The sequence below is a fragment of the Lepisosteus platostomus genome, chromosome 2 (genome assembly GCF_059453375.1).
Source record: "Lepisosteus platostomus isolate fLepPlt1 chromosome 2, fLepPlt1.hap1, whole genome shotgun sequence".
NCBI classification, from domain to species: Eukaryota; Metazoa; Chordata; class Actinopteri; order Semionotiformes; family Lepisosteidae; genus Lepisosteus; species Lepisosteus platostomus.
The window spans coordinates 8448935-8472341 of NC_142612.1; the positions used below are offsets into that span (position 1 = coordinate 8448935).

At 38.4% G+C, this 23407-nt stretch overlaps 1 protein-coding gene across 14 annotated transcripts in view; it reads right to left on the minus strand.

Annotated features, from left to right (window-relative positions):
* The window catches only part of mcf2la (mcf.2 cell line derived transforming sequence-like a), an 85355-nt gene that overhangs the window by 47750 nt on the left and 14198 nt on the right, over window positions 1-23407 (minus strand). For 3 of the 14 annotated variants that reach the window (XM_088649056.1, XM_088649067.1, XM_088649012.1), the window contains exon 1: window positions 19669-21071. The exons of 2 other annotated variants lie outside the window; for them this stretch is intronic. In XM_088649056.1, coding sequence (XP_088505182.1) covers window positions 19669-19867 — 199 coding nt within the window. In that variant the 5' untranslated portion in view covers window positions 19868-21071. Of the gene's footprint in view, window positions 1-4613; window positions 5022-8818; window positions 8897-16576; window positions 16880-19668; window positions 21073-23407 lie in introns of those variants that run through there. 9 more of the 14 variants (XM_088649028.1, XM_088649094.1, XM_088649021.1 and 6 more) reach the window with 8 other exon arrangements.

The following is a 23407-nucleotide window of genomic DNA, read 5'->3' on the forward strand; positions in this document are numbered from 1 at the left end:
ATAGGATTTTTAATCATAGAGAATAGAAGAACATATAAAATCCATTAGGTAATGCAACAATTAATAAAATGCTGATAAAAACTTGATGCTGAATGGTTACATCATGAAATCCAGGCTTTTATTAACGAAATATCTAAAGAACTGTTACAGGACATCAAGTATTGTTTTAAGCAGTAAGAGGTGTAAAACAGACATTTTAACAGAGCAATTACATTTATAACCCAATCTACAGCTAGATATGCATTTTAGATAGGAGTTAGGTCTTCCAACTTTTAAAAATAAAAGAAAACGATGTTTTATTTCAGAAAAATGAAAATTAATGAAAGTGCCATTTTCACAGTAGCGTGTGCATCCAAGGCACATGTCAATAGCAAATTGGCCTCATAGTCTCACAATAAGCCACTAGTTAAGACTAATCTGGGATTCTACTTGGCATGTAGTCCAAGGTCATCTACCAAGTAAGCACCACTTAATTAGGCTAGAAAACAACTCTACTCCATAGCTGGAATACAAACTTCTTCAGGCCCCGGGAATATATTCCTTTGGAAAAAATATATTCCAACTTCCTAAAGAACTCCAGCGCACTCAAGACACTTGAGAAGGAAAAAAAATAAAACCTTGAGAATATAGTGGTCCAACGTCAGGACTGAACCCTGAATCATGGAGCCACAAGGCAGCAGTGCTAACTGCCACATCAATGTGCCACTCAGCACTCAGAACTCCTCTAAATTTCACAATATTTCACAATCCACTAGAAAATGTATTAGAAAAAAAATGGAAAGAACCATTTCACCAATGTTATGGTATAATACAGAAATGGCACAAAACATAGGAGGTCATCTGACAGATTATCATTGGAACTCAAATGTTCCAAGGGCTCCCAGTAAGACCCTTTTCAAAAGTCTTGAGTGTTTCAGAATCCCTAACAGCCCAATATTAAAGACGCTAACAAACAAGAACATCATCTACACTCAAATTAATTATTTCATTAGGTTCAGATCTACGGAACTGTAAATCCAAAGAACACGTTCTGTTATTTAAGCCCTTAAATCCAGAGAAATCCAACTACTGAGCAGATGAAAGTTGGGGATTTAACAAAGATTTAAAAGTCCTGTTACTTTCTCCATATGTGGCTCAGGCTCCACTGCCACTAATTTTGAAATCTGTTTGGATCCACACAATGCAGTTTAGATGAGCACTGCACTATTGTACATCATTTCATCCTACCCCCAAAAAAACATTATTCTTCAAGGACAGACGCTTACAGTATGTTGTTGTGAAGTGAGCCATGTAGGAAGCCCATTCAAATTCAGAACATTTGTTCAAAAGATGGGAAGGACAAACAGCTTAGCCTTTTATCTTATATAGTTGAGAAAACTACATGTGACAAATGCACTTATATTTAATATTTAATGTACACCCAATTTTGCCTGAGACTTTATTCCATGACAAGCATTATGATATACAAAGGGAAAGTTAATTGCATGAGACAGCTGCCAGAATCCTGAACATTGTTTACTGCGTTTGTCATTTTTAAAAAGAATACATCAACTTATCCAATTGTATAGAAGCTTGTAAATACTGTACTGTAATAATTTTCCACTACCAATCACCAATAATTAGTACCAGCTCAACCTCACAATAGTATATAAGGCTACAAAAAAGAAAAAAAAAACACTCTGTGCCACAAAGTACTGCAACAGACATATAGTAACAAAACCACACAACCTATGGGAAAAGTCTCAATTACTTGTGCATCATATGGACTGTAGGTTCGAGAAAAGTATTCTTCTGATACTTTTCTGTTTGCACACTGCGATACCATTTCTTCAAAAGTACATTTTTGTCAAGTAACCACAAGTCCAGAGCTGAACTCTGACTGGCAATTTAAGATCCTTTTCACAATTCTGCCTGCCTCCACATGCGTGAACTTCAGAACTTGTAATGCAGATGCCATTTGCAGTAATACTGTATGCTTGTACAAAGTCTCTAATCAATATACTGTATTTTGTTCACTCAGATTTTGCAGTGTTTCTGAAACAACGTAGTCTGGAAGATGTACGGTATACTGAAAAGAAAGAGGGTTACAATTTTTGTCATAAAACAAAACACAAAAGCAAACATTTTGCACTCTTTATTCCAGGTGTTTATTATGAAATAAAATTGCTTGAACAGTCTTTATTAAACAGCAATTGCTTAAGGAGTGCCTAAAACAAGATAAGTTAAAAGAAATAAATGTATAATGTATAATCTATACATTTAGATAGCTGATAAACGTACTTAATAAAAAAATCTTAAAACAGATCAAATCTGTAGGAAATGAAGGAGTGAGGGTTATAGTTACAGTTCAGGCTAAGACTAACATTTGGATTACAGTTAGATTTTGTGTTGGGATTAAAGTTAAATTAATAAAACAAATAAGTTATAGTAATGGTTAGAGTTTCAGGGCTATGGCAGGGCTTAACTGTTTGATAAAGCAGCTTGCCGCTTTCTCCGTTGTTTTAATCATAATAATCCATACTGCTAGAGCGTTTATCCTTGTCCCTCCGTCATTTGGGTAAAAAACCGGAGAGGAATGGCAACACACAGAGGCAGCAGGAGTGAGGAGAACTGAGATGGAACTTGCGCAGCAGTGACTGACGTTGCCAGTGCCACAGCACTGCATTGAGTCGGCAGGATACGAACAGATATTACCACAAGGTTTCACCGTGGCACCATCTGTGATGTGAGCACTGCCACAGGGAATACTCTCATCCACCAACGCTGATTAGCGTCTATAATGTGAAATTTGAAATACCATATAACTGTTCATTTGATGTTGTAAGGAAATGATCCATCATAGTCAAAGATTTGCAATTGCCATTTGAAACTTCCTACATTTGCTGTTCAGTAGTGAAAGCTGCAGAGCTATGCTTCCCTGGAGCAAATCAAGTTATTTCCACCTGGGCTCTGCGCATACTTTCTCAATCCTTTGAGCACAGTGAATTCACTTAAAACTTCCCTTTAAGAATGAAAATCACTATCAAATTCCACGTGGATTCTAGTCCAAATCAATAACTCTGTGTTTCTGACTCTCAAATCAGCAATGTACTGACTGCATGGCTGATCCCTGTTATTCCATTTAAATCTCACTTTACATTCTGTGTATCGCAATATATTTATATTATATTTCCTATTCTGTGTTATCCTAGTGTTCTGGTTTGTAATATCTCTCATGCTAAACAACTGAATAAAAACAGCTCTTAAGAAGTGTTTTAAGTGTTTAAACATTTTTTTAAACGAACATTAAAACATGAAATTATATTGTATCTGGTATAAAGCTGGAACTGAGAGGATGCTTAGAGATTAAGAGAGCTTTCCGCCTTAAACTGTTAATATACCACCTGGTTTAGGACGTGAAAATTGTGCATGATTTGAAGTGCAGGACAGTACAGCCTACACTGCTTAATAACAGTGTGAACCACATTTTAGCTTACAATATAAAAGTCTAGTTTTACAGACTACAGAGTCCAAGAAAGCCAATCAGAAACTTTTAACAGATACTTTCAATGTTAAAAGAAATGACCACTTTGGATTATGTCTACATAAGGTATATCTTTTTTACTGTATTTGAATGTACCTTTTTTGCATTATTCTTAAATTTGAAAAGGAAATCAAAAACATCATAAGCATTGTAGGACATACAAAGCACTGAAGAGGTCTAATGAACATGCTTAAAAAACAGGAACAGAAAAACAATGTAGCATTTCATGACAAACTGTACAGGGGAAGCTCCTAAAAGACAAATGTGAAACCAAAAACCTTTCAGAAATAATCCTACCTGACCTTATAATAGAATGTTAGAATACATTTCTACAGGCAAAGGGCAATATTATGGAAACCAGTTCGATGGAAGAAAGCAAACACACAGCATATGGTACCACAAGAAAATACTAAATGCCCATATCTTCTTAATGAAAATGACTTCTGATGTATGTACAGTAAGTACATATAGGTGTTACCTCTGATGGAACCACAGGAAGAAAGTTATTGTTTAGGCAGGAAAAATTGTTTGAGTTTCTTTATGCTGCTACCTGAAAATCTGCCAATTCAAAGGAGCACTTTGTAGCCTCTGTAAAAAAACCTCTGTTTACAGATTGATATTCTTTGTCAATACCCTTATGCTGGCTTCATTTAAGAAATTTGACGCTAACTGTTTATCTAATTTCTGTCATTATGAAAGGAAAGACTTATTTTATGTGTACAGGTACTGTAAACCTTGGTATATTTCAAATCTCAATTACATTTCTTTTTATAGACTAAAACAAAGCAGCATACATGTTTTTCATCAATCATATCATATTATCTATATTCATAAGGCATGGTTAACATTGTTTTGACTGAAGACATAAACCACTTTATAAAAAGCAGGCCATAGCTGTTTCTGCTCCCGAGAAGAAATCAAACCCTGACTTCCACACAGTTTTGTCTCATGCATTTAAAACTGCCCTCTTTCCAAAACATATAAATCGACACCTTCAGCAACAGTAACTTTGTCAAAACAGCTCGATCACAATGATAAATGACAGCAAAATCTAGATCAAATCATAGCAAGTAATGAAAAGGACACACACCTGTCTTTCTCTTCAGCTCCAACCACATCTTGGTAATGTCCTTACAAAGCAAGGATATTAAATTTAATGTCATCCTGGCGGGGAAAAAAAGAGCTCTTGAAAAAGAATAAAGACAAACTGCTCTGTTCTGTCACTGTGATATATTTCTGCCTTCACTGCACAAAGAAATCAAAACCCTCATCTTCCAACACAGCCAAACTCCCATTCTTCAGGTTACAAGTCAAACTGCTGAAATGTAGGTAAGACCCTTCAAGTCTGCCTCTAGATCGGCAGCTCTCTCCCCCCAAAAATGTGAAGTGGAATTCTTTCTCTGATTTCTCCACACACCAGACAGGTTCTCCCAACGTGAATACAGATCTGCACTATACAAATTAATTGGATGTGTGGAACGTTCACAAGCATACAGGAAGAAAGGACATTGAATGCGGTCCTTAATGTGTCGTGTGTTGGAGATCTCCCTGTGGGAGCCCTTTGTTTAAGAATAGGCGACCTATCAGGTGACGCTGCCTCCCCCCTCCAGGGATATTGTTCTGCTGGCAGCTGTCTACTCCAGGGCTGGCTCTAATTGAACAGTACCTATGACTTTTAATCGTCTTTTTTTTTTTAATCTACAGAAAATCTCCCTCTTGCAGTGGCCACAAATAAACTGGCAGTGGGGCCGCAGCTGCCTCGATTTTAATGGAAGACAGGGCTTTCATAAAGGAATACCAAGAAAGAGTAGCATGTTGGTGTGGCCACAATGCATAAACACGCATCTAAGGATCACGGTGTTGAAAATACAGTACAACGTGAATGCTTTGCTGGGCCTCACTGTCTCTGGTTTCAGTCTACAGAGCAAGAAAAAAATGTTGGATGTTTGATATCTCAACAAAGTGAACTGTGCGCTTTTTCAGTTCATTAAACTACTGTATATTGTATGTCAGTGGATCACCAGAGGGAACACCGAGGAAATGCATTGAACAACTGGCCCTTTTAAAAGGATTTTGATCCACATCCCTTGGGCTAAGTTATACGCAAAAGGGGTGTGGACACAAATGGCTTTATCCAGGTGTTCAGGAAAAGAAGTCATCTTTTCATTAATCCAACCGTGAGTCGAGGGAACTGCCCTTTTACACACAGGCCTTTGTTTTCTTTTTAACCATGGCTATGGCAACAAAATGAAAACAAGCATTTTGTCCAATAAGCAAACCTTCACATTTAAAGGTCACCTGCGGATTTGAGGCAGCTCCCTGCGAGATTATTCTGCGGAATTCTTAGATAGATTACCTGGTTTACAAAAAAAAATACGGCAGTGATTTTATCTGATCGTGCCTGGGTATCCCATTGATCACTGGTATGAGCTTTTGTAGGGATGAATAGTAGAAAAGCTTACTGTACAACTGCAGTTTCTTTTTGTCAGTGGATTTGGTTTTAAAATACTCTTGCTATAAAGGATGGATGTTATAATTCTGGTTCAAATGGTTAAAAAGATACTAGCTCTTTTTTAGTTTATATAATCTCCAAAATTCTAGCTGCCTTAAATTTGCACATGTCAGAAAAGTGTTTGAGTCATCTATTGGTTAAAGACACCCAGTTTCCAATTTTCCCTTCTTTCAAGGTTTTAGGAAATCACAGCACTGGAGTTTATTGGAGTTTTCATTCACAGAATAACCATCAACCCATCCCTAAAACAGGACTTTTTAAAGCGTTATTTGAAGGTGTAACCGGAATGCTTTTAAGTTTTTGAAGGCCAATAAGCTCCTTAGGCTTCCGACACAGTGCAGAACAAAAGGTTATTTCCGAATTTGGCATTTCATTTAATGTGTAACTCCCATGGCTCTACACCCATGTAATTCATACCCACCTTTTAATCTGTCCTGCCATTTTTAATTTATTTAGACCATGAAGATAAAAAAATGCAGCAGCATTCCAAAAATGTAATACAGTGTATAAATCAGTTAAATCTGCATAAAAAATAGCATCTCTTCGAATTTCTCCAGTTTATAGAATGCTTTATTAGCGTGTTGCAACAACTGTGTGGCACTGTTACAGGCAGAATATGGTTCATGAGATGAAAGGAAATTATAACCAGTTATAAAAGGTATTCTGTGACAGTGGGATCTGAGGGAGGGGGATAAAGCTAACATGACCTCGGAGACTGTCACCATGATAAAGACATGTTAGAAGAGACAGCAATCTAAGCCTGCCTTCAGAGGTTTCTACTACCAAAGCATTAATAATTTAAGACTCTGGACTGTCACTGACCAAACTCTAAAATGCTCCACTGCTCTTCAGAGTCAACAGAAATTTTATTCTATTCCACGATATACCTTACATGCTAGAACTTAATTGGTGCTGAATTATTTGCTGTGCCAAACATGGAAGTTAATGTTTATAAAGGAATATTAACAGTTGCCTTCTGTAACAGGAAGCTTGGTGGATTCATCGCTGTGAGTGTTTAACCCTAGCCTCTCTGGTATGCTATGTGTGTATACAGTGTATTGCTAGTACAGTACTATCAATGTGAAGACCAAATATCCCCAGAAAGATAAAAATCTCCTAGCAAAGTAACTTTTTAAAAATCACAAAACATCTTTAATATCTAACTCTACCCAAGCTTCTTATTTCAGGTCTAATTTCACCCACTTGGGGAGTGTTATTTCGGTGGAGTATAGCAAATAAAAGAATTATCAATCGGAAGACCTCACACATACAGACGTACAGATGCTCTTCTCTCCGAGGTGTGAGTTCACAAAAAAACACAAAAATAAAATGGAAAAGCAATCATTTCCTAAAAACGGGAGCAGTTCCCTTTTAAACAAGAATGTATCAGACACAAACATAGTCTGGATGCAGCAAATATCTTCTAAATCAAACTGTGACGCTTTCAAGACCTATAACCCAATACTGAAAGACGGGGACTGCCACCTGACAGGATACCACAGGTTCACTGATTAACTCAGAAAATCAGAACTTAAAAGTACGAAAGGAAAAAAAAGTATTGTAATATAAAAGTCTTAAAACAGTTTCTCACATTTTCCAAACTGGATACCATTTTTCAAAATGACAGATCTGCTGGGTGGGTGAATCTACACATTAGTATTGGAGCAACTGCAGTTACACGAAGTCAAACGCTAAGACTACTGATGCCTGGAAAAAAAAATAGTCTCTTCGCTGCACAACCAAAATCTTTGGAATAAACCCTGCTGGTTTTAAAGCACTGAAAACAGAATGGCTGACCTGAAAACAAAAAACCCCAAGGAGTTGCCATAATGACACCCCCTTTACAGATGTCAGCCAACATTGGGTGAACATAAAGCTGAGCATGCAATCCAAGAACAGCTTCTGTCTGTAAACTGAAACAGAATGTGGTAAAGGTGCTTAGTGTGAGATTAAAACAATTCTCTGGTCCCAAGACCCCAGATTGCTTCACAGCACCAGATGACATCCTGTAAGCACCTGTGCAGAAAGTACTTGACTGACATCTGAAAAGTTAATATAAGTCACAGTGGTTAAGTGACGTATTGGCGAATGTGCAGTATACAAAGAGCCCAGCTGCTCCCTAGTGCTCTTACTTCTTCTGGTCAGACTCACTCTGCACAATACTGTTGCCCCCCAGAGTGTGTTTTCTCCGTGCCTCTAAAACCCTGTGTTTTTGTTAACCCAAATAGGTACTGCTAGGAATAGCCTCTACACCCAGTGTTTAAACAATTAAACAATTTTAAGTGTTCAAAAGGTGGTTAATAATCTTCAAAACTATTGTTTCTTTTCTTCTGAAGCAACTACTCAGAACATTTTTAGAGATGCTGGCTATTATGTAAGCCATGAATTACATATTCATAAGTCTTTTTCAATTAAAAAGCAAACGGAAATTTGAAGCATTTCTTTTCCTCTTTCGAAGTTCTGTTCTTACCTAACCAACAAGAAGTAGAATAGCAGAACAATGAGAGACCCGATTTTTCTTGATTTAAAGGTGAAATTCCATGAATGCACAGTACAAAACCTGTCCACCTTCAAATCCATATCATGACTCTTGCTGAGAGAAGAGAAACTCAAGCACTGGACAGTGACTTCTCTCCAATGACTGGAGAGAAGGGAGAGAAAGTTTACAGGTCTGTAAGAGTGCAGCTAGCCACATATCCACTGTAGCATAGTTAGAGACTCTTTAGTTACAAACTCTTCAGCCCCTAACTTAGAACCCTGAGATTCAGAAAAGATTCCCATACCTGTAGGGACTGGTGCACTACCACAGTTTTTACATCATCTCTTTAGAAGTCCATCTTAATCTACACACATCCAAGGGAGGTCCGGACACCTGCATGGCTCGGCTCTGCTCTGCTCTGCAAAGCTCCCTTCTGGCGACAGTCTCCAAATAACTTCATCCAAACTCTAAAGGGTGTGCCTCTCTGGGAAGGCCAACTCAACCGATTACTATCAGACGACATTTTCATAAACTATTCAAATCTGAAACTCAGCTGAATTTAATTATATAGTTCCAATTATATTAAAATGGGGAACAAGCTTCCTCTGCCTTAGTCTTTTATCTGGGGCCCTGCATAATCTCTTTAGGTAACAGAATTTTTCATCACATTAAAAAGAGTAGAGAGAACGTCCTGTATTCTACTGCAGTGGAACTTGACCTGTTGAGGGTATTTGTCTCGTTATCTTCAGGCTACCTTCTTAACCAAAACAAACATCCCAACCTTCCTGTAAGCATAGCCTGGCTACAACTGTGGTGGAGTGAAAATGCAGTTATAGACTTTACAGATACAGATAAGCAACCTTGCCCCAGAGCTCTTTGTTATAGCTTTTAAATTCTGAGTCATTGAAGTACAATCAGCATTTTAGCGCTTGCTTTACCTTAACTTTAGGTTGTACAATACCATTACCAGTCACCTTTGACTGGGTAGGCTACTCTAAATAAATGGCACTAAAATGTATGTGGTATTTTTGTTCTTTTTTGTTCAGTATTGCATAATACAAATAATAGAGGCAAACACCCTTACTAATTTGCTAATTTAGTGATTCAATTCAAGAAAACAGTGCACAAAAGTAGAAAGAATGTACACAAGACTTTGCCCTTTTGAATGTGCTGTTATTTGTTTCAATTTTCGATTGAGTTACTGAATGACGTGTTCAGAACAACTCAGATTTTCAAAAAACACAATTTATCTAATAATATACATGTACTGTATGTTTTGTAAGATAACTATCCAAAATAAAAAGAGGAGAGGTGTGGTTATTTAAGTGGCATCATAAGGTAATAACTTTGTTCATACAGGTAAGTAAGAGTTAAAATAAAAAGACCCTGATGTGCTCTAGTGCTTCTGCTATGCACCACGGCAGTAAATCCTGACTGTTCTGCTGAAAAATGGAGACATGAGAATGTTTGTGTGTGTTGGAATATGGTCATTGGACAAACTGGAAGGTCTTTTTGTGAGCAGAATTGTGCTGTGGGAGGCTAAACTGAAACCCCCAGACTGGTTTACCGAAACTAAGAAAGGCAAATGAGCCTGACAGGACTGTTCACTCTCACATGGACTGGCCCTTGGCCTGCAAGAGGAAGGACAGCACAACTTCAGCCATTTTAAAAAAGAAACGCCATCACATGCCACACTGACAAACTGTAGCTTTTATCTCAAAACATTCTTTCTTTATTTGGGTTTTGCTTAAAATAGAATTCTCAAATATCACAATAAACGGTATAGTATGGGCCTGATAATCAAAATTACACCAGCTCCCACCCACCATGTAGTAAAATCCATTTAATTGGAATTACAGCTGTATTTATTAAGACTACGGATGTCCAGAAAAGGTGTATGTACAATACAAACTATTTTATATGGGTCAGACCCGAAGAAGGCTCCACAGCCGAAACATTGTTTTTCTTTTCAGCATGGAATTAACCTTTACGTGATCCTTTGCAAACTAATTTTATGGAACTTAACTATATTTTTAAAACTTCATAGTATTCTAAGAAGCATAAAGAGTGTTATGGATATCAGCAATATATGAAACACTGTAAAAACAAAGAAAGTTGAACAGATCAGTCAGGGTTAAAGGCTTTTTACATACTGATCAAAAGGAGTAACACGTGACATTTGCATATTTGATGCCACATAAAATTAAAACAGGTTACAGCTGCATGTTATGCATTTGCTACTCTTAACTCCCAAACCGAACAATTAAAACAGGAGAACTACATGGCATTTCCTATCATCCTTATATCCCATGGTTTCAGGTCCAGTGCTAACATGCTGTTAATCATCACTGCCCCAGTTACACCTTTCAACTACTGAATGACACAAATGACATTCTGTTGGTATGCCATCCTTTCTCATTGTTATTTCCATGCTGCATTGTGAAACGTTACTGAACATTAAAGAAGCCTGGCACTTTGACCGCAACAAATTCTTAGGTATGATCAAGAAAATTGCTAGTTTCTTTGGGGGGGCACTGAACTTTTATGGAGCAGATGTGCCATAGGTAAATTCATTCTGCCGACATCTGTCACCAACAGGATGTCAACAAAGCAGCAGGATAGTACTGTGTGTGGCCAACATACAGTAGATTGGCTAACAATTGAAGCTGTACATCTGTGACTCATGCTTTGCACCACTGTGCAGTTGCTTTCTTGTGCGGTTCTGTCCCCACTCTCCATCACTGGGCCTGAACAAGCATGCACCCGTTCTCTGGTCTCTGAGCCCTAGACCCCACATGGCATTTCCACACAATCGTTCAGTGGAGCTCAGGTTTGTTAGGTCCGACATCAACTGCATAGCTGTCACACTCTCTGCTCAAAAACATTATTGTTACATAAGCAGCAAGAAGAAGTGTGTTTGGAAGAAAAGGCAGCAAGTGAAGTCCCAGGACTTGATCGGTATAGTGTCAGGTTCTCAACATACACTTACAAGTTGGGTTCTGTAGCAATTAGACACTCTTGCCCACACCATCACAGTGGGACCTCCTTATCGATTGTTTCTTTTGTACACAACAATTTGTGTATTTGTCTGTGCATCTGTGCCACATACTGACAACCATAATGATAAGGATGGTCTAAACCAGGAGGCCAGGGGGCACAACTCCAGTCCTGGAGGGCCTGAAGGCTTCTGGGTTTCTTTAAACATGCAACCTTGATTACCTAACTGAACTTATTATTACCATAATTGGACAAATCGAATCCATTCCTTGTTCTTAAGACGTTGTTGTGAGGCATGGTAATATTATGCAGTTTAAAAAGAAAGAACAAGATACTTTCTAATGCCTTAAAAGCAAGCCATTTGCATTATTGTATGTGTTAAGGATAGTACCTTATAGATAAAAAGAGAGTTTCTGTTGGCTCTTGACTATTATCATTACCCAGGGATCCTCAAAGAATCATTTGAAAACAATGTTTTGGGATTTCCTTTGGTTACACTATGCAAGTACTGTACGTTTTGATGAGCCACGGAAGTTGGTCTTCATTTTCCGTTCTGAACTTTTATGTTTTATGTTTATGTTTTATGTTTTATGTCCCATTGTGTTAAGCTAAGCTATTAGAAACACCCTCACAAAGACTCTTCAGATCCAGACGAAAGGGATTGTTAAGGTAGGTGATGTTGTGGTTCACACATTGCCACCACAGCACTTTACCGTATTGATCTGTATCTCATGCACCACGCTTCCTCTTTCACTTTTGAGTCTTCAGAAGCTATTTCTGTTACAAATGGCTTGCTGACATGACAAATAATAGCCTGAAGAGAAATGGCAAAGATGAACAAAATAGATACAATCGAGAGGAACATTATGAACAGCTGCTTCAATCCAATGGATTAAACCACAGTCAACACCTCTCCCTTTACAAACCCTTTTTAAATGTATCTTCAGTCAAGGAGTATGCCCTTTTTATTCCCTTTGTTCTAAGGAAATATACTTCCCTCCAGTAAGCTTAAGCCAAGTCAATATCTAAATCAAAAGGCCCTAGGTGGATGGAAATTCCACCCAATGACAAACGACTGAATATTAAATTACTTACAGCTAAAAAACATAAAATGCAATATCAGTTAATTTATCCCCAGAATAAACAGTACAGAACAATATACAAACCACATCTGCTTAGACTACCAAATGATACTGATTGCACAGTGCAGACATAATCCATTCAAACCTTTTCCAGGTCCACGGCAATTTCTGCACATTGCAGCTAGTCAGATATTTATAACAGAGGCAAGGGGATTCCTTCTCTCTTTTGTGAAAAACTTCTACAAGGTCACCTACAGCAGATAGCAGATCTTCACTCTTTTTCTCACTGTGTACCTGGGCTCTGCACAGGATGTGCAAGGCTATAGGTTCAAAGCTACAGTCTAAAAGGGGAGGTTTCACTCATCCCAATTTACTGTATATTTGCATTTATTTGATTCCATTAGGATTAACAAAGCAACCACTCTTCTCAGGCCTTTGAAGCTGCTGGTTCTGCTCTGACACAGTGAGCAAAAACTATAATCCAGTGAACAACAAAAATATGTTAAGGTTTCATGCTAATGCAGCCCTGCAAAGATAGAGGACAAATACCTATTTAATAAAACGGCTCCTTTGTGAGATAACTTCTCCCTTAATGTCTAAAACATTGCATGGTGATTTTAATGAGAGAAAGATTATGCAGCAATTTGCTCATTTTACATTATATGCAATTAAACCTGCTACTTGATTACTCAGATGTAGCTCCAATCAATACCTGACAATAGAGGTACCAGCCTGTCTCCATCTGCTTCACTCACATATCATTTACTTTATCATAGTAATGGAGAAGAGTCTCAAAGAAACATCCCAAACAGAAATTCTGCTGATTTTCAAATCCACATTCATCTAGGAAAAACAAACAACACAACACTAAATGATGACCCCAAAAGGCATCCTTGGTGAGCAAGTACATGCCTATACAGATAATCTGTATAAAACACATATTTCAGTTGTGAAAAACAGATGCATGGGAGTCTACAGGGATCCAGGGTTTCATACAACTTTTGTCACCCATGAGATCATTCCTCAGCTGGTGTGACTTCTATAAAGTGCAGCTCATAATAACTTCTCACTTTTTAAACACATTTCTTCTCAAGCTGATGCCCTAATGCTGTACCTGTATTGCTACATTGATTCATAAGGACAAGGCTTTGATATAAGGATTTCAGACAATGAAAACAAAGACGGGTAGCAAGTTTGCTCACTAATATACATTATGCCAAGAGTTGCTGCCTAAAATCATGGACTTTAAACACACATCTGCACACTACAGCACAGCACAAAGATCAGCAGTCCCGTTTTATCCTGTGTTTTGCTCCATTGAACAATGCTGTTAGATAATGGGATACTTGTTTATGCAGTTGAAATACTAATAATATTTATAAGAGTATTTAGCTTAAGTGCTCATTAATCTTGTGAGTGCACATGGTAAACACGTCCAAGGGAGTATTAATATACTCTAAGTGGTTCATGGGTAAAAGAGGAAAGTGTTCAAGGGGAAAATGTGAGTGTACTTTAAATATTATTGTTTATTATAAAATGAAAATTATCCGTGGATGAACTAGAAACGATCCTATTAGTGCTACAGGATGGAGCTGCTCGGGTTGGGCGGTCTTTGCTTAGACTTCACATACGTTGAAAAAGGAGGTCTGTTGACATTTTATTAGCCTCTATCATTTTCAAGACAAGTGAAATGAATGGAACTCATCAAGCTGGAGAATGAAGCTTAACATCTTGGAGTCCTGGGGAACAATGTAGGACAAGGGAAACGAATGGACATTTTAACTTTCCGGGAACAGGAAGAGACTCTCGAGCACAATATTGTTATGATAAAAAAGTCAGAAGGACAGAGATTAACCGAGACCATTAAGTGCTTATATGGCAGGTTCAGCAGGATGATGATATCAGGATCTACAGGTCTCTGGGAACAAAGAAACTGCCACAGTTTGTAATAAAAAATGGGACCATCCCTTAACCATTGTTTTCTCAGCGGGAGGAGTTTTACAAGCAGACCACAAGCACACAACTTATTCACAATGTTACTGACAAAACACGTGCTACTCCCTGATATGTAACAGAAATGGACATGAAACAAGTACAGGTCATCCTGATAGTTAGGGAAATTGTTCAGATCAGTAATACACCAGGAAACTAGGAAAAGAGTAGTCAGTGCTGTGCAGGCAGACCACAAGAGAAAGAATGAGTCTGGCATAGAAGACATACTCTAAGATTTGGTGGGACAGATTACGTTCATGAAGTGAAGTGTCCACAACTGGGTTTCTAATCCGTTTCAAAATATTGTTTTAATATACAACATCAAGACCTCCATTGTCATGTTTTATTTTTATAATATTTGATATAATAAGAGCTGAATAAGAGTTTCTGAAAAGGGGATTTTTTTTCTCCTTTTGTAATATGAAAACATTAAACAAGACAAAGACAGATTACTATTTCACCTGATCAAGATTTGAATGGAGCCAAGTCATGGTAAAAATGAAAATTTGGAAACAAAAATTCAAAGTCACCCTGTTCTCCACTCAGTATGCAGGCTAAAGGTCAGCATTATTAAAGTAGTGCAGCTTTTCTTAAAGCGGTACTACAGATCTGAGTTAGGTCTCGGTCTGCTAACTACTTGTTTTCTCTTTTAATTGCAGTACAAACAGAAAAAAACAAGATCAGTAGGAGGCAAGTAGGCCCATCTCAATCTTTTGGTTTCCAGTGATGGATTCTTAATGGATTGTTAATGAGTAACAATTCTATCTATTCCTTTCTTAAATTACTCTATGGAGTCCTTTTAATTAGGAAGTTAACACAGTCATTGATTTGAAAATTATGTAACATATTACCAGAATTCACACCACCCCTTGAAACATTAACACATCAATCTCTGTAAGAAATCTAGCTGGAGTCACCTACTACAGAACATCACAATTCATCACGAGGGTGGCAGAGATGTTACACACAGAATCATTTGTATGACAAAAGTTTCAAAGCACAAATACTCTTGTATGCTACACAAATGAACAAAATCATAGTTCTGGATTTCAAACTTTCAGTCACAAGTGATGAGTTTGATAATCTTAAATACAGAAAAATTGTAGCACAATATACAACTGTCTGAAGTTACAGCAGCTTCCCTGTTGCTGCTATTCTAAGATTGTTAAACCGTATATATACTGACAGTGAATTAACTGCACTAGACTAATGTTTTCTAATTGAACAGTAAAAATAAAAAGCTGACACCTTTAATATGGCAAACAACAAACTCTCCAGATGGTAAAAAGCAAACTTTCAAAGATTTCACAATAATTTACAGAAGCCTTTACTAATGATATAAAAAGGTTTACAGGGGATCTATTGGGCTAAATTAAGACTACACCATGAGCAGAAGAATTTCTATTAGAAATCCTAAAAGCTATATTTTGTTATACTAGAGGGATGGTATGTGAACACTTTTCAAAATACATTAACAGTCAAATATTTAAAAAAAATCAATTTTGAGGTACAGTAAAAGGGATTTCAATAAAATATTTTCTTTAATAGACCAGACATCAAAGTATAAACCTAATCTCAAAGACAGAAATTGTGCTTGAATATGCAAATCCTCAGAATCCCTTGGCCACTTAAAAAAATATTATTGCGTTTAATATTGATTTACAACAGATTGACTCCCGAGTTAGACATGTAATGACGATTTACAGTAACTAGGTTATCATCTAAGAGTATCATATATTCTTTGGCATTAAAAACACAGATAAGAATAGACGAAATTTGATCAGCTTTAAAATCAGAATAATTAATGCTCCCAGCAAAATACAAATCCCACTGGATAAACAGGTATGATACAACGAAAAGGTCTTTGTACGGGACTCCTGCCTTGACTAAAACTGAAACAGATTTGTTTTCTCAAGAACACAGACAAGCTGTCCGTTGCCAACAAAAGCACAAAACACAGAACGAGTGAACGGAATATTTTGCAGACTCACTGTGCAGCCACTGACAGGACTGTGTAAACCAGTAGTAGCTCTTCACTTCTTCCAGGGAGATTTTGACATAGCATCCTGTGTCCACAGGCTTCAAGTGGATCTGGCTGTTGCTTGTCTCCTCTTTTTCCATAATCTCCTATAGGTATTTAAGCCCCAATCCATTCATATTTCTAAAAAAAAAATCGGTAAAAATACAGACGCTGGCCTCCTCTTGTCGCATGACAGGCTGTTCTTCTCCAGGCTTCCTATCTGAAAGTCAGGTTACTCATTTTCAGCTGCGGAGCAGTCCAGGTGGAATCCTCCCTGTAAACATTTACCTATGTCAATACTGCCGCCAGCCACACAGATCTCTCTCTCCCTGGCTTTTGTTACACGCAATAACGGCATATTGGAAAGCTATTCAAAGCGGGTTTATCAAGAGCCCGATAAAGACGTAACAACATATACTGTATGAACAGACCATTCCTTTAGTTCGACAATGGACATAATTTTCCTAACCATATTTTAGTTTTGCAACACTGAAACTAGTGTACTGAACTGTCCACATACACACTGCTGTAGTTTCTCCCTATTGGCAATTACGTGGTCATAAAATCGGGTGAGAACAGTCAAAAGGTCTATAGGGTTTCACAGGTACTTTTCCACTATAAAACCTTAAAGGAGCAATGCCGTCTAGTATTTTAGAGTATTACAATTAGTTTACTGTAACTTTAGAAAATGCTGATTGTGAAAGATTTACATATCTTTTTAAATAAATGTGCTTCTAATCTTTTCTTGTGATAAAGATGTTAGGAAGTGTGGCTTTTGGTATCTTATTTCTTATTTGTCAACACCTCAAGGCAACTGTTGCTCATATCGGACGTAACCTCAAGTAACTTCAAGTTGCCGCAGGAACAAGGCACTTTGTCTACCTTCCCTAGTAGGACTTCAGTCCTAGATGCAGCTCTCAGGGTCCAGAGATTTTTTACAGGCAGGATCTGTTTTTCATTGTTGATCCTTTGTATGCAGCTGTGAAAGGACTATAAACTATCCAATGAAAATATTACAGTGTGATGTGCTCCACAAGAGAGAAACGTCATTAAAATGCTGCAAAGAAAACTTTATTTGACCAAATAAGTCAACTGAGTAAAACAGTAGCAGACCAGGCATTTGCCTCGGAGGATGCTGTGAAACAAGGAAACAAAGCTGATTAAACTACTCACGAGACGCGATTGCTCAAGTATTTGTTCCAGATGTGATGCTGGAAACCGAATCAGACTTGGTGGATTTTGTCAATTTAGACAGCCTTAAGGGCTTCGCAGAAAGCAGCTGTTAGAACTGCGCACAACCGAAAGGAATCACAATTCAAGTCTAAGAAAATACTGAACCTCTGCTGACACTTCATTCAGAGTTGCACTGAGGGAAACTGTATCTCCATAAAGTGAACAGAATTGAGGCTGCAAAATGTTTGCACATGCAGTCCTCGCTGTAGGCTGAGGCAATTTTACTAATATTCCGATAGGGTCGTTTTTGGTAAAAAATGTTAGCATCCATTGAGAAGATGTTATCACGCCTTACTAAAACTTCAAAAGCCTCATGGTATTCAGATCTTACAGTTTTGACGTCACCGCCCTTCCCTGTGAATAGCAGGGGCCGCAGCCGCTGGGCTGAGCTGAGATCTCCCTTTAGCTCAAGAAGCTGGGTCCCTGTTGAGTGACGCCCGGGTTCGAGTCCCCGATGGTGGGGGGGGCGACCTGATGCGGCGGCGGCGAGGGCGCCCACGTGAACCCCGTAGCGTTACAGTATTGTCTCCAGAACCTGTGCTTCTCAATAATTGAGGGTTATGTGCAGCTTTGGCAGTGTATTCGAGCCATATCTGCTGAGTGAGGCGACTTCAATGTCATTATGCACACCCTTCTCACTTAGTGCCCACTGCTGTTTGTATCAGAAAAATCAGAAGCGTGCAGTGGAATGATGCATAAATATTTAGCTCCATCACATGACTGCACCAAACTGCAAACCTAAATCCTGAATGGGGAAAGTCGAATGCGTCTCATACGAGCGGTTTCTTTTTTCCAAATTGGAGAGAGCAAAGCAAATTCACCCTGAGATACATTAAGCAATGATGCTGCTGATCTCTCAGATTCTTGATTTTTGTCTAAAACATGAAAAGAGACTATTAATAATGTGGATAATGATTTAATCAGATAGGAGATCTTCTGTCTGCATTTGCTATCCAAATAAGTGCTATTAAGACATATACAAAGCATTTTTTAAAAAGGAGTATTTTAAATATTTGGACTTGAGCTAAAGAAATATGTACTTTTAAGCTTTAGCTTTTGGTTTGTGTAGACTTGCATGTCTTTGTAAAGCATCGTTATTTGTGCCCTTTTAAACAACATAAACAATTCATGACAGAAAAAGGGTGAAAGCACAAAAATCACTGCTCTCTTAACTCACAATTCTGTGTTCAAGGATCACATGAATCATGCATTATTTAGGTACTAAGAGAGTATTAGGTCAACATAAGAACTATAAGTAACTCAGGAAGAGAGCAATCTTTGACCTTACAAAATGACTCCAAATGACCCCAGTTTACAGCCTATGGGAAATTTTTGTTCAATAGTTGTTTTCACAAGTATAAATGAAACAAAAATCATGACTATTAATTTTATTACACTATTAATTTGGAAAAATGCCAGATCATACCTTTATATTTAATTAAATATTTAATTAAAATAAGACTTTCTTAACATAAAAATCAACTGATTAAAGTATTAAAGAAACAACAATGAGAACTATCCCAGATTGACACTGTTGTTGCTCATTTTTAAACCATTTGCCTTTAGGATACAAGCAAAGAGGACGGCGTCACATCTACAAACAAATGTAATCAAATAATAAAATTTAACCAAAATTCATTTTAGCGCAATTAAAAAAAAAGAGAGATTTCAAAGAAAATGGTCCAGATCAGTTATAGAAAGCATTAAGGACAAAGCCCAGCGAAGTTAGAGCAAACCTTTCACAGAAAACAGACTGCGGGAGGCACATACAAACAAAAAGTAACCTTAAGAGAAACTCTTAAAATTTCAGCAGAAAAAACTCCGCTTTACCTGTCCATTCTTTCCAGGAGTATATTCTGCTGCTTTTGGGCAGGGAGCCGAGCACAGTAGCAGAGAGACTGTGAAGAAGCTGGCTGAGACGAGCAAATATCCGGTAAGGAGCTTCTTGTCCTTCCCTGAGCAATCCGTGGAGAGACATGGGAACAAAGCTTTCCTGCAGCAACACGGCGGAGGCTTGGCTGTAACACATCCACGATGTCCGACACTGGAGCACAGGCAGAGCTGCACAGACCAAGCGGTCTTATGGAGTCCTTGGAGCTTCAAGGTAAGCCCACAAAAGAGTGGCACTCATTGCTGGGTCCTCAGAGGAGGTCTAAGAGACTCACAGGCAGGCAGCAGGTCGACACAAATCTCCTTCTGCTGGCTAATTATACTCCCAGCCAAGGACTAATCTGTTGTCTTGCGTGAGCTCAGAAGATATTAAAATAACTTTTGCTACTTAACTCCACCGTTTGTGCCCTGCTGTAATGCACAGAGAGCACATCTTCAGCTCCGCCTGTAACACAAGACGTGGTAGGTTTTTCTTGTTGATCCGGGGGCTGGAGTTAATGTCCCATCACTTTTTGTTCTGGTCCTTGAGTTTGGGCTAGAAGTCTCCTTTTCTGTGAACTTGCAGGGCTGGCAGGTGCAGGCTCAGCATAGTAATGGCTCGCTGCAACACCTTTCCCATACAGATGAGCTCCCAAATTACTGCAGGAGAGCGTCAACAAGACAAATCCCAAGGTCCTTTTATGGGGGTGGGGAGGGAGGGGGTCAGGTGTCTCTTTCTCCCTTAGATTTAAAAAGCAACAGAACGGAACTGCAACAGGATGCAAAAATAAAATCCTTGCTGCAGTAAATCTTCACAGCAAGAATGCTGGGAGCGCAGACGTTAACAACTGTCTGCCTAGTCCTAAAGGGAAACACTTCAGCAGAAGAGACGAGACTTCTCCTGTGGCCTCCCTCTCTCTCCCAGAGAAACTACAGGGATGCTCGATCAAGAACTTCCACGGCAGCGCGGTCGCTAGGACATATCGCTGACCGCTGGAGATTCAGGGACCTCTTCCCTCTCCATCAGCTTCACTGTGCCTCCTGCGAAACCACCTCGCCTGTTCCATGCTGATGCTGGGGACATCTGGCGAGCAAATCAACACAGGCTACGAGCCCAGCCACAGCTGGGAATAGCGGTACTCCAAGAGCCAGACGGGTTTGCCACACGCTGCCTCGGGGTAAAAAACAAAACAAAAAAAAAACACCCTTGTCCCAGCAGAACAACGTAAAGGAGTGAAACAGCGGGCGTCAGGAGAGAAGGGAACAAAACGTAGATAAAAAAAAGCATAAGTGCACACGCAGCATATACAGTACTTAGAAGAGGAAGGAAGGAAAGGGGTAAAGTCATGGGTTTCGTCAAGTGTCAGGGAAGCTGCTCTGGTTGCAGTTTGTCTTCTCGAAAGGAAACGAGTAATGTCTTTCAACTTGGCACTCGGACTGAGAGACTCCCCCTCCCCCTTCCCCAGAGAGCCCATTAGCTGCATCCTCTGTGATGACTGCTCTGTCCCACGACACACTGGGCTCTTATGAAAGAAAAACAAGTATTAAAGGAAGGCAAATGTCCACCCAACCTACGTATTGTCTTGTGCTTTGTCAATGAAAAAAATTCCCCAACTACTGCACTAGGGTGACAATGAGACCGTGGGTATTTTTAAATGAAACCAGCTGTAAATTAAAAGGCTTATCGACTGCTTGGCCGTCATGTGCAGTTTTGTTTTTATTTCTACATGGATACGCACCAGACCTGCAGTATAATTCTGTTTAGAGATAATTGTGATACACACCCTATTGATCTACACTATTCACTATTGGTATTAGAAGGTCAAACTAGGTTATTGGGTTATAACTTGAATTACAGTTGGAAATGAAAGCTGTTATTTCTTACAGAGATTACGAATAATTATGTAATATAAATTCCTCATACTGCTAATATCAGGTTCAGTCATTTTCATTAAGAAAAACTATAGGTTTCTCACTGTGAACATTAATCAAAGACCATACGGTAGGTAACTACAGTATGCTGGTGAGCTAAATACATCTTTAAATACCCATACTATCCCCAGAGACCACACTCTCCACATGCAAGACTGGAAAAAAAAAGAAAGGAGGAATTCTGAAATGGGAAATATAGGATCCACATGGCGCGTTCCCAGAAAAAGCACACAAACTGAAATGCCACTTCAGTACAAGCCACAAAACAAAATGTAATAGCATCTGGACTGCATATGCAGTTGTTGAACAAGCAGGCCAACACACAGATATGTACTTCACAAAAATGTTCCAAGACAATTGCGCTGGGGCAATTATTTAAGAAATAATTAAATAAAATAATATGCACTGGCATGAAAATGGCTGAAATGAGTTTGTAATTGTAAACTTGATACGTACTTTATTAGGTTTTCTCTTATTTACAACCCATAATTCACGGTCGTTAAGGGATTTAACCCTGTGAGGTACTCTGCCACAGAAGGAATACATGCTAAGCAAAAGGGAGCAAGTTGGGAATTAAGCAACAGCAGACCTAGGAGAGCTGTACAAACAGGATGAAAGTCCTAAAAGCAGACACAGGTGGGTATTGCATCAGCTTCTTGGAAACCGTTTCCTCACTCTTCACAGAGATGAGCCCCTGCTGACTGCTCTGCTCTGGAGAACTTCTGCCAGCCTCAACGTAAAGATGTGTAAGAGGGAAATATGCTGCTGTGTTGTAGAAGTCAGATAAAAAAAAAACACACACAAAAATAAAAATAGGATGACAAGCTAACATAATGCCTTAAGAGGTTTAAATTTTGTAAATGTAAAATGGCGCTTGAAGCAATGTAAAGCAATGGACCTTGGATTAGGCATCTCCCCATCTCCTTGTCTTTTGTCTCAAGCAATACCTTTGTCCACCATAAGATATTTTAGAAGAAAAAGTTACTTTAAAAACAGTTTTAAATTTTAAATATAAAACAAACCCTCAAAATTCAAACACAAATAATAAAAATAATAATAATAATAATAATAATAATAATATCGAACCTATTTTACAGAGCTTGATGAAGCTCAGTTGCAATGTTTTTCTTAGAATGGATATTTTTAAAACATTCTTTGCCTAACAGAATTACCTTGGTATAATTTTACCTCCAAGATAAAAACAACCTACTGTACAGTATATGCGATTCAGTCCAGATAGTCTTTTGAATTCAGTCGAATTTTGAACTTCCGAATTGGAAAGACAACACATTTTTAACAATCATTTAATGCAAATACAACACCAACACCTCACACTTATTATTTTATTTAAAGTTTAACCAGGTTACAACAGGTTAGTTTTCCGAGATGGGATTTCATAAAGACCAGTGAGTATTTGCAGTTCTGCTTAACCAATTATACGGACGCAACTCTCTGTTCAGTCCTGATGGGTATGTTGATAGCTCCCTAATGCATCTGGATCACAAACAGCAATTCTATAATTCGAAACGCAATTCATTAGCAGTCAGGATTTCCAGGAGGCAGTGAGATATCTCTTGAGACAGGAGAAAGCGGAAAAGGGGGAAAACAAATTGAGCAGATGTCTTCTGTGATTACACAAATTCCTTGCGATAGCAGGAATGAGATAATGATGTCGGGGATATATATAATTTACAAATGCAAAGACATACTGTACTTCCCCCCAAAGAATACAGGGGAATTCCTGTTCAAACATACGATGCTCTCTAAA